Source organism: Mustela putorius, unplaced genomic scaffold (genome assembly GCF_011764305.1).
Source record: "Mustela putorius furo isolate JIRA1106 unplaced genomic scaffold, ASM1176430v1.1 tig00000275_pilon_pilon_pilon, whole genome shotgun sequence".
Taxonomy (NCBI): domain Eukaryota; kingdom Metazoa; phylum Chordata; class Mammalia; order Carnivora; family Mustelidae; genus Mustela; species Mustela putorius.
In genome coordinates, this window is record NW_025421341.1 from 33,759,259 (window position 1) to 33,771,952 (window position 12,694).

At 39.9% G+C, this 12,694-nt stretch overlaps 1 protein-coding gene across 6 annotated transcripts in view; it reads left to right on the forward strand.

Moving 5' to 3' along the window:
* DIS3L2 (DIS3 like 3'-5' exoribonuclease 2) overlaps positions 1-12,694 on the forward strand; it is a 366,495-nt gene that overhangs the window by 134,078 nt on the left and 219,723 nt on the right. For all 6 annotated transcript variants that reach the window (XM_045078897.1, XM_004773468.3, XM_045078901.1 and 3 more), the window contains one exon: positions 4,640-4,874. In XM_045078897.1, coding sequence (XP_044934832.1) covers positions 4,640-4,874 — 235 coding nt within the window. The remainder of the gene's footprint in view (positions 1-4,639; positions 4,875-12,694) is intronic.

A 12,694-nucleotide genomic window follows, 5' to 3' on the forward strand; every position in this document is an offset into this window, starting at 1 on the left:
AATTTGCAAAGGAAAAAGTTATAGCACATGAGAATGGAACAATAATATGAGCCTGATTTGACAAGGCCTTGTGGGTGGTGATGGAATGGTGTTGGGAAGCCGCTGAGAGAATGACATGATCTGATTTATATTTAAAAGATCATTCTAGCTGCTTTGGTCCAAAATGGAAATCAGGAGATGGGTTACCTCAGCAAGGAGATAGAGGTTGGTTGTGCAGTATTACTGCAAATGGTAAGAAGAAATATTTAAAGGAAGGGCCAGTGGGCTCTTCTGATGGATTGGATGTGGGGCATGAGAAGATGCCGCCATAGTTTGGTGCCATCTGCTGAGAAAGCGGGTGCTGGGAGAGGAGTGGGTTCTAGGGGGGAGCAACAGTGCTCTTGTTCGAGGTGCCAACTGACATCCAAAGGAAGATGTAAAGTAGGCAGTTGGATAGGAGTCTGGCATTCAGGGGAATGGTTGATGCTAGGCATTTAATTTTGAGAGTTAATAGGTTACAGAGAGATTTAAAGCCCTGAGACAGGATGAAGTCACCTGGTGAGTGAGTGTAAATGGGTCCTCTCCCTGGTGTTATTTAACATGCTCCTATGATCCTGTTTCAGATCAGATTCAAGTTCAGTTTGGGGGAAAGTACTTCATGGATGTTGTTATGGACTTACTATTATCGTCCATCAGGAAGCACTATGTTTCTTTCTCTTCTTAAGTATTACCACTCTGATCCATTTATTATAAAATTCCATCCCCATCAAGTTATGAATTAGCTGGCTTTAGCAACCATTAATGATCATTTCCTGAATCCATTATTTCCATAGGGATGGCAAACTGGTGATACCAAAAGTCTTTCCTTTTTTCTCAATTAGCTAAAACTCTTCAGTAAAGAAGATCTTTACCTCCTCAACTATGTGGTTAACCTGAGGTATGGTTGGTACAGGAAAGGTAGGATAAATGCTTGGAATTTTCTAAGGTTGACCAGAGAGAGCTTTTTCACGGCAATTCTGGAGTTTTTTTCAATAAGACCCTAGAAGCCTTTGATATCTTCCGTGTTTTCCTGGTATGACACGACATTCCAGGTTTGTCTTACCTGTTCCTGCTCCAGACTTGAATTAGCCATTTCTCTAAGGGTCCTACAACCCTCAGTCTTAACCAGTGTGTGGTATGGAGTAGTTGTAAAATGACTTTTGTATCCCATGGTCTTATGGTGATCCTTTTTTCTCAGAATATATTTCTGTTTTTGTGTGTACTGGTGTAACAAAATAGAATGAATGTACTTTTAAAATGCAACGTATTTATATGTGTGTGTGTGTGTGTGTGTGTGTGTGTGTGTGTGTGTGTGTTTAGAGAGGGTACGGGGAAGGGCAGAAGGAAAGGGAGAGATAGAATCTTAGAATTGTGGAGCTTGATACGGGGTTTCATCCCATGATGTGAGCTGACATCAGGAGTCCAATGCTTTACCGACAGAGCCACCCAGGCACTCCAATTTATATGTGAATTACACAGTTTTAAATGACTTGATTTATTCGTTAAGTCCTGCTTCCTTACATTTTTAAATTTTGTAACTCAAAAGGTGAATTTAGTGCCAAAAATATGAAATTTTTTAATGATTTTATTTATTTATTTGACAGAGAGAGATCATAAGTAGGCAGAGAGGCAGGCAGAGAAAGGGGGGAAGCAGGCTCCCTGCTGAGCAGAGAGCCCAATGTGGGGCTTGATCCCAGGACACTGAGACCATGACCTGAGCCAAAGGCAGAGGCTTAACCCACTGAGCCACCCATGTGCCTCGAATAATACTAATTCTTGAATATAATTAATCTAAACCATGGAGATTATCATGAATTCAGAACTGGGATGGTTTTAAAGATTTTATTTATTTATTTGTCAGAGAAGGAGAGAGAGAGCGAGCACACTCTGTCTAGAGTGGCAGGCAGAGGCAGAGGGAGAAGCAGGCTTCCTGCCGAGCAAGAAGCCCAATGTGGGCCTCGATCCCAGGACACTGGGATCATGACCTGAGTAGAAGGCAGCTGCTTAACCAACTGAGCCACCCAGGCATCCCAGAACTGGGGTGGTTTTAAAATGTGCTATATAGTTAGGCTTGGTGTACTCTGGTTATTGCTGTACCCTGCTCTCCTCTTCCTTTTGACTTTTATTTGAACTTTTAATCTGTGAGCCATAGCACAATTCTTACTAAGTAGCAGAATCATGGTGATTACAGAATTCTTGTTATATCTTACACACACATATATACAGGCATATGGAGAAAGACTACTTCCCTGTAGGGTAGTTTGACAATGTCAGAATTCTGGTTTCCCCTTGTACGATTTTCTCCATGGCCTATAGGAACCAAATCTTTTGTGAAATTATTAATGGGAGAAATAAACACATAATGGAAACTAAAAGCATGGACCCTTTGCGTAACATCTTTCCGGAAGACTGCTTGTTACCTGTGAGTGTAACTCTAGCACACTAGGCATTCTCCTTCAGCCCCAGTCCCACCTCTTCTCTCTGCAAGAAGTTGTGTGTGGGAATGACATAGAAAAAACAAAAGCAGTGATCCTGTCATAGCCACCATGCTTTAGACACAGAGGGTGCATGTATACCTCCTGCCTGTGCTTTGGGCTATTTTAAAAAAAAGATTATATATGTATATATATATATATATATATATATATATATATATATATATTTAAAAGATTTTATTTATTTATTTGGCACACAGAGAGAAATCACAAGTAGGCAGAGAGGCAGGCAGAGAGAGAGGGGGAAGCAGGCTCCCCGCTGAGCAGAGAGCTGGATATGGGGCTCGATCCCAGGACCCTGAGATCATGACCTGAGCTGAAGGCAGAGGCTTAACCCACTGAGCCACCCAGGCACCCAAAGATTTTATGTATTTATTTGAGAGAGAGCACAAGGTGGGGAAGGGACAAGCAGACTCTCCACTGAGTGAGATGCCTGATACCAGCCTCAATCCCAGGAACCTGAGATCAAGACCTGAGCCAGAGTCAGATGCTTAACTGGCTGAGCCATCCGGTGCCCCATGCTTTGGGCTATTCTGACAATGCCCAAGGTGTGTGTTTGTTCTTCAGGGATGGTCGGGACAGATGAATTTGCCAGGCACATTTAAAGACATTGACTAGGTTTACTGATTTGAGTGATGTCAAATTCTTTTTCTTTCCTAACTTGTCATTGAATTCTCTATTTTTGAATTATCTCCTTTGGGTCAGGCATGATAACTGACTTTTGTGACAAGGCAGAAATGCACAGAGGAGAGCTGGGTTTTATGATTGTATCATAATTTAAAGACCAACTGTGGCTTTCCTCTTCCCTGAGGGAATCTTTTTGGAGATTTCTGGCCTAGCCAGTTGAATTTTTTTTCTTTTACTGTCAAAGAAAAGTAACCTTCAAACTTCTTATAATGAAAGAGTGATCAGATGAATGAATAGATGTGACAAGAGTCAAAACATGGCAAGAGTTGAAAGAAAATTTCATTATATATATTAAGAAATTGGGAATCAAGTTTCCAAAAAATGTTATTAAAAGGCACAATTTTACTCCGAAAAATTAACTACTGTCTACAAGTTTTTCTGTTTCCGCATGAAGTCACTTTTTTAAAAACTCGGTAATATATTTTTAGAATCTTTAGAATGCCTATTTTACTTTGATTTTCTGGGTGAGTATAATATTCATTGTCTGGGGATGGTTATGTTAATTGAAATCTGTGGAGTGAAAATGTCTTGGGAAAGATTTCTTTCAGTAATTTTTTCTGCCTTGTGTAAGATAAAGATCCCTTATTAAAGGATCTTTGTGTAGTCTGATTCGAATGGTAATCTGGCTTGTTGAAGCCGGGCATCTATCTTGAAACTTAAAGGTTAAACTCAGAAAAATGTTAGACCTCTCAAAATTAAACCCATAGAGAAACTGCTAGAGAAATCCATAGAAATCAAATGCCATAGAAATCAGAGTACGGACATATGACTTATGTGACAAACTCACTAAGTGGGTTAGTATCTAGACTCTTCTCATATTTGCTTTACTCTTTTTTTAATTAAAAATATTTGTCATATTATTTAATGCTTCATTCTTAGTGTTCATATAAATATCCATCAGTTGTGTGCTTTCTATACTGATTTCAAGCCTCAAAATGGAGAATTAAGGGCTTCTGTTTTTTATGAGAACATTTAAAAACGCTTATTTACATTTAATTTTGTTTTTTCCATTTCATCATTCTCTGTGGTTTCACATGGAGTGCAGTAACATACTCTGCTGAGTTTTATCCCCTCTGAACATACTGATCCATGTGATGTACCCTTATGAAGCAGCTTAGTACTTGTGGTATTCAGGGCCTCTGGGTGAGAGCGGATAAACAGGTAGGTACATCAGAAAAATGGGGAGTAGAGATGGCATTCATCTTGGGCATATTGAGGAGCTGACAGCCACTCTGGCAGTACTGGATTGGTCGTCTCCATAAGGTTGTCTGTGCAGCTGGAAAATGAATATTATTTTTCAAACTACCTTGTGAGTGACCATTGCTGTGAAGCTTCTGAATGTGCATTTTTCCCTTAGGAAAGAAAAACGAGAAGAGAAAAATCTGCTATTTCCCATTCTTCCCTCCAGTGATTTAGCAGAACTTTTCTATTTTCTTCAGGTAATTAAACCAGAGAGCAATGACAAAGAAACAGAAGGTGCCTATGAATTAGATCTCCCCGAGGAGCTCTGTGGAAGCCATCTCCTGCAGCAGCCCGTGAAAGGCTATAATGACAGTCCTGATGTCATTATAGAGGCTCAGTTTGAAGACAGCGACCCAGAAGATGGACATGGCAGCACACAGAATGTTCTAGTTGATGGTGTCAAGAAACCCTCAGTTTGTGTTCATGACAAAGGTGAGTGCTGGGTTGCTGTCTGACATTTTTACTAACCTGATTAAGGATTGGGATTCTTTTTGTGCTACAGACTTAATCACACAGTGCTGTTGGGACCTTCCCAACCTCTAACCAGTGGCAGCTGTTAGGAAGGGGGGATCTTTGACCCTTTCTGGCTGCTGGCTCTCAGGAGGGGTGGGAGATGCTGCTGGTGGCTCCTGGGGCCAGTAGGTGCTCTTTGTCCTTCCCTAATAGATCTTGAGTTGTGTTGATAGCTGACCTTGACATTTCCTGTGATGAGCGCAATCCACCCCTGTAGCTGACAGGAACAGAATTAAGCTGATCTTTCAAATCCAAAAAAGCTCTTCACTTTACCCTGGATTTTGCTTTAATTCAGTACATTTTAAAAGTATTTTCCATCATAGGTGGCGGGAATGGATCACCTTAAATTTGACAAGTAGATTATCTTTACAATGTGTTTCGATTTTAAACCTTGAAAAAAGGCCAGTCTTACTGTCTCTGATCAGATCTAAGCTATGTGTCCTCTGGATGCAGAAGAAAACAGGTACAAACACATGGGCAATGAGCTACGACCAAGGGCCCTAGCTGACCACGCACGGGAAAACCAAAGTAGCAGTAAAAATTGGAATATTTTAATGTACAGATTGCTAAGAAGTTTTAAGTGCAGGGAGTATATTTTCCAGCCAAATAGAGTTTTATCTATACTCTGACATGGAAATGATTGACCTAGGTTGGCTGGCTAGATTATGAGCTTTTTCAATCAGGAAGAGGTTTCTGATACTATCCCCTTGAAAGACTAGAAGAAATGCCAGAAGATGACTAAAAGAGGTTGTCCTGTGGACACACTGTGATAGGGACGGGTGGGCATGCCTCACTGACATCCTGAAGTAAGCTGGAGGTGATTTCAGCAAGTGACTGCATATGGATCCCTCTGTTTCTTCACTGCTGATGAGGTAGTGACCTGGGGTGCTGAGCATCTTCTGAAAACATGGGTCACTTTTTGGTGCCAAGTACTCCTCATTCAGAAGGAATTTCCAACTGTGAAATTCTTTTCGAATGAAGAGACTACTGCTTCAGTCAGTGGTCCTCCAGGTACGCTGACCTGAGGCACTCAGGTTCCTTTTGTTTTGTGGCCTGCTTAACTAGTGATTTCACTGTTCCAGGCTCGGCCAATATCAGTTGAATGTTATTCCTTGAAATTTCATTCCTCTCTTGTTTTCTCTTTCTTCTTTTAAAAGCAGTGGGATATGTGACCCTCTTCTGAGAGTGTGTTTATATTATCATGGCGTCACTATTGTGAATCATGTCTTCTCTGTGAGAAGAGAGGGAAAGAACCAGGACCCTATGTAGACAGATCCTCTTCAACAAGATCTTGCAGGACAAAGGGAGGGAGATCTCACAGAACAAAACCAGGCAAAGGAGCACTTTAAAACTTACTTAGTATTTGGCCCAAAACTGCTTCATGGAAACCTAGCTCTGGTGTTCGGACTTAATGGACTTCAGGAACTTCTGTTCCCCTGGGCTCCCAAACCGAAGGGATTAGATTCCCTGATTTCTTGTTAGTGGTTGGTACCAACACAAGGGCAAGAAAATATTGATGGATGGGAGGGATGACAGAATTGATACTAGAGTGGATACTGATAATCTGCTTTGCTCTTTGCTTTTTGGGAAATTTTGATGCCAGACCTGCTCTTGGTTTGTTCTCTGTTGTAATTCCCCTCCTTCTCTCTTACAAGTGAATATCATCGAATCCCTTGCATGTCCGCTGTATGCGTGTTTTTTTCTTACTCTTTTTATGGTCTCCCTATTTTACTGTTGTTTATATTCCTTCCTTACTAGGCCTGACTGAGGGAACAGCCTTAGTCCTTTCCTCAGTTTGCGGTACAAATTTCTCTTTCCTGCTAGCCTCTAAATAGAGAGTTTGTGAAACCACATGGCTGTTTCTCATTTCTTGCCCTCTTGATATTTAGGAAAATGGCAATTTGTTCTTTTAAAAACTATGGTGTTTTTAGGATATTTCAACCACTTCTCTTCTCTGGATGATACAAAATCTGGTTACAGTTAGGATGTTGGTACTTTTTGCACCATTTAAGGTTTTGAAATTTGTTATTGAAACAAACCATAACCTTAAGAACATCATAAACTTTTCCTAAGACTTCTAGAAAGGTTCTTTGCTTTGTGTCGTATTTGCAAATAGTTATTAATCCTAGTGGTGTTCCAGTAGGATTTCACACTGGTGTTCCAATGAGTGTTTTTATTTATTTTTGTTTCAATATCATGTTTTACCTAAAGCAAACCTTACTTTTTGCATGTGTACGCATTATGTATCTCTCTTTGCCCAGGAAACATTCCTGTTTATCCCATAACTATGTTTCTCTGGTAAGTGAACAGGTAACCGAGGGTCTGCAACCAGTACCTGTTGTTACGTTAAGAGAAAAGTTTCTCTGGGCACCTGAGGCCTAGCCAGTAGTTTCTTCTAGGAAGACAGCCTGGATCTGTGCCATCCTCAGCCCCTGAGAGAGAGTGGGCCCAAGACCCAGGTCCCTTTCGCAGGCCCAGCCCCGCAGGTTCCTGAGGCCGAGCTTTTGCCATAGTCCAGGCAGCAGTGCTGTTGTCAACACAGAAGCCTGCCATCTGGGTAGAGATTGGGGACGGCCCAAATCAGTTTTTTTGGTGTCAGAAAATTTGGTTATTGGTTACCTGGTTAACAAACGCTCCAGAGGATGAAAATCATGATGGTGACATGGTACTGAATGTGGCTCTCCTCTTTCATCATCAGGAAATTTAGGAGCATTTTTTGGCCTCTGAATCTTGGGGATCAAGACCTCCTGAGGTTGTGATGTACATTTCCTGTTCTCTGTCCTAGCTAGGTCTGCCAGAGATCTTGTTCAGTTTTTGGATCTGGAGACAAGCTTCCACTAGGACCCTGATGACAATGGAGTCTGGGACCCTTTCACTTTCCCTTCTGTCTCCTGGCCGCCTCTGGCTCTTCTCTGAAGGAAGAATCTGTGTGAAATCTAACTGCTTCTTCTGAGGCCTGCCTGGGTCAGCTCCAGGATGAGGATGAGACTTTTTCTCTCACTTAAGGTTATCTCCTTCCGTGACGGTCCTGCTCAGTGTCCGTGTTTATGTTCTCTTCCCTTGGATGAAAATTGACTGCATTTCCCTTTGGCTAAGAAAAGCAGACCCATATGATTTTTCTCTTGTGATACTTCTAGGCTACTTAAATCCCAAGAACACTTTCTCCTGACCATTGTTTCTTAGAGCTCAATTTCTTCTGTTTCCAGATTCTGAAATCAAATTTTCCCTAAATGGTGATTAGTACAAGAAGAGAGTTATGTTTGCTTCAGAAATTATATTAAACATTAAATACATAGGAATTTCCTATCAACCACAGTTTTTGGAAAAATGTTTTGAAATGTCATTTAAAAAAAAGTAAAGCCACTCACTTCCCACCCTGGAATCCCATCATTTATAAAGCAACACGCTCAAATGTCAATGACTGTAAAGTTGGGAAACCTGAAAACACATCAACGAATGAATTCAGGTTCCAGCAGAACATGGTGCTTTATAGCTTCTGGCTTATTTTTCATAGTTCCCGATATTTTCAGAAAAATTAAAATAAATTTGGTCCCTCAAAAAAAGAAAAGGTAAAGCCATGTCCAGACCTTTGTGAGTAGGGGGCAGTGGAATTTTGATTTCCATGTCCTTTTAGACTGAGTGGCCAATGCAGTCACATCAGGTGTGATTCAGGTAGAGGTATTTGGTCAGGACTTATGGTGTCTAAGGCCCAGAGCCTGTGCTAGACTGGCCATTTCTCCCTGTGAAATCCCCCAAAGAAATACATGCACAAAGGACAAAGCAAGGCAGAGGAACAGTTCTTTATTGACTGAGGCTTTGACCTAAGCCAGAATGATGACGTCAGTTCAGCTTCCACTAGGAAGCCTGAGGCTTCTTACATCTTCTCATTCTTGCCAACAGCTAGAATAATCTAGCTTTCTCATTTTTGTATTCTAGTTTAAGTTCTGTAAATTGCCTTTTCATAGCATTTTCCCATTGTTCTATCAGGGTTACTGTTCTCAGGTTTGTAGGAATTTCTTATCTATTCTCTATAATAATCCCATTTCCATTTTTGGAATTAGAAATCTCTTCTCCCATTCTGGCAGTTAGTCATTTTCACATTACCATTGTCTGCGGTGTCTTTTATCGAACAAAAGCCCTTAGTTTTTTAATGTGATAAAAATTAGTCATATACTTTACGGGTTTTTAAGTTTTTCTCTATTCTTAGTTCAAATAGGTATTCTCCCATGTAATCTTTTGTTAATGCTACAGTTTTGCCTTTTGCTTAACCTTACAGTGCGTATTCTTTTTTGATTGAGATTATTATCTGGTTTCTCTCTAAATCTATTTCTGATGTTGAACCATCCTAAAAATTTAAGGGTAGCCTCAAAAAAAGAGTTATTTATTTATTTTGGGAGAGCAAGAGAGTGCACAGTGGAAGGAAGGACAGAAGGAAAATTTACTGACCATGGAGCTGGATGCAGGGCTCAATCTGAGCCCTGCAGTCATGATCTGAGCTGAAATCAAGAGTTGGGTGCTTTACTGACTGCTTCACCCAGGTGCCCCAACAATTGGGGAAATTTAAATTTGGACTATATATTAGATGACATTTTGGAATTACTGTTAATTTTCTTATATGTAATAATGGTATTGAAGATATATAAGAGAATATCCTTGTTCTTAGGGAATTATTAACCAAAGTGCTTGGGGTGAAGTATCTTGATGTCTTTAACTTACTCTTATATGGGTTAGAAAAGCAAAAGAAAACTGTGTGTGTGCACATGTGTGCATCCCATGGGGGAGAAAGCTGATATAATAAGAGAAAGCAGATATAATAAAATGTTAACACCTAGTAACTTAACAGTTACTTAACTTAACTTAACATTTGTAATATCACTCTTTCAACTTCTTAGTAGACTTAAAAAACCAGTCAGCAAAACAAAGAGGCAACCCATGGAATGGGAGAAGATATTTGCAAATGACAGTACAGACAAAAAAGGTTGTTATCCAGGATCTATAAAGAACTTCTCAAACTCAACACACATAAAACAGATAATCATATCAAAAAATGGGCAGAAGATAGGAACAGACACTTCTCCAATGAAGACATACAAATGGCTATCAGACACATGAAAAAATGTTCATCATCACTAGCCCTCAGGGAGATTCAAATTAAAACCACATTGAGATACCACCCTACACCAGTTAGAATGGCCAAAATTAGCAAGGCAGGAAACAACATGTGTTGGAGAGGATGTGGAGAAAGGGGAACCCTCTTACACTGTTGGTGGGAATGCAAGTTGGTGCAGCCACTTTGGAAAACAGTGTGGAGATTCCTCAAGAAATTAAAAATAGATCTTCCCTATGGCCCTGCCATTGCACTACTGGGTATTTACCCCAAAGATACAGATGTAGTGAAAAGAAGGGCCATCTTTACCCCCACTGTTTATAGCAACAATGGCCACGGTTGCCAAACTGTGGAAAGAACCAAGATGCCCTTCAACGGATGAATGGATAAGGAAGATGTGGTCCGTATACACTATGGAGTATTATGCCTCTGTCAGAAAGGATGAATATCCAACTTTTGTAGCAACATGGATGGGACTGGAAGAGATTATGCTGAGTGAAATAGGTCAAGCAGAGAGGGTCAATTATCATATGGTTTCACTTACTTGTGGAGCATAACAAATAACATGGAGGAAGGACATGGGGAGATGGAGAGGAGAAGGGACTTGAGGGAAATTGGAAGGGGAGGTGAACCATGAGAGACTATGGACTCTGGATTCAGAGTCCAGAGTGCTCACCATTTCACCATGGAACCGCAGACTATGGACTCTGAAAAACAATCTGAGGGTCTTGAAGGGGCGGGGGGGTGGGAGGTTGGGGAACAAGGTGGTGGGTATTAGGGAAGGCACGTATTGCATGGAGCACTGGGTGTGGTGCAAAAACAATGAATAGTGTTATGCTGAAAAGAAATAAAAAAAAAAAACATTTAAAAAAATCTTTAAAAAAATGGGCAAAAAATACCCATGTATTACTGAAAAGGAAGAATTGTCATGTTCTACAGCTTAAGCATGTGGTTGAAGAGCTGGCATTGATCTGCCCCAGGCTTTGGCTCCAAGGTATTCTAGAGTATGAAGTCTTTACTGCTTATTGTTAAAAACTAACATAGTTAGATCCACTATTTTCATTTGGGTGTTTTTCCTAGTAATTAATTTTATTCAGAGAATTACAATTTTATTTTCCATTACAAATACTAGTAATTGCTCAAAGTGTCAGTAAAGAAAATCTTAGATTTTAATTTATTTGAATAAGAGTAGATTAAGAATGGGGTGCCTGGGTGGCTCAGTGGGTTAAACCTCTGCCTTCAGCTCAAGTCATGATCTCAGGGTCCTGGGATCGAGTCCACGTTGGGCTCTCTGCTCAGCAGGGAGCCTGCTTCCTCCTCTCTCTCTCTCTGCTTGCCTCTCTGCCTACTTGTGATCTCTCTCTCAAATAAATAAATAAAATCTTAAAAAAAAAAGAGTAGATTCAGAAAGATCCTTGGAAAAATTAATGAAACCTTTAAATATTTTTGCAAAAATAATTGTTCTTATGAATGTACTATAAATGTCAAACAGAATGAGACTATAGCATATAATTTTTTAAAAATTATGTAAAAATAGAAAAAGTAATAAAATTATGTTAAAATCCTGTTGTTCTAGTAATCTTTGTTCTACATAGTATATGCTCCCATCGATGACCCCAAATTTGTAACATGTTTTTATTTTTATAAAATAAAGGTAATTTTTCCCACCATGATCTATAAAATTTGGTTTCTACTTTTTCCCTTTTTATTTTATTTTTTTAAAGATTTTATTTATTTATTTGACAGAGACAACAGCGTGAGAGGGAATACAAGCAGGGGAAGTGGGAGAGGGAGAAGCAAGCTTCCAGCTGAGCAGGGAGCCCCATCCCAGGACCTGGGATCATGACCTGAGCTGAAGGCAGAGGCTTAATGACTGAGCCATCCAGTACCCCTGGTTCCCACTTTAAAGTAAATTTACTCAGGTTAATTTACCTGGGTGGCTCAGTCGATTAAGCGTCTGATTTAGGTTTGGTCATGATCTTAATGTCCTGGGATTCAGCCTCTCCTCAGGCTCCTGCTTAGTGGGGAGTCTGCTTACCCTCTCCTTCTGCCTCCCCCGTGTGTGTGCTCTCTCAAATAAATAAATAAAATCTTTTAAAAGATTATTGAAGACTCCAAATTGCTTTTGTGCATGTGAGTTATATCTATGAACATTTCTTTTAAAATTAAAACTAAGAAAACTTGAAAGTATTATTGCAAAATAAGTATACTTATTTCTGGTTGTGTTTCTGTGTACATTTAAGGAAAATTTCAGATTTCAAAATGATTTCTTCAGTGTTAATGAAATTATAGTAGATACAATCACAGTTGGAATACTGAGAAAAAAGTGGAATTAACCTCTAAAATGTACTCAATTATATTTTAAATCTAATATCTTAGAAAATTCTAGAAAACACAAGAATATATAAGCACACATTCAATTAGTCAGTAGAGCAGGGGTCAGCAAAGGTATTCTGTAGAGGGCCATACAGTAAACACTTTCAGTGTTGTCGGCCACACACACAGACATAATACGAATGGACATGGGAGATTTGGCCTGCTGGCCAGCTTAGTTTGCTAATCCCTACTTTACACCCATGAGAGAGTAAGAGTGAAAACAACAAATAACATCTTAGAATTATTTTGAGAAGAG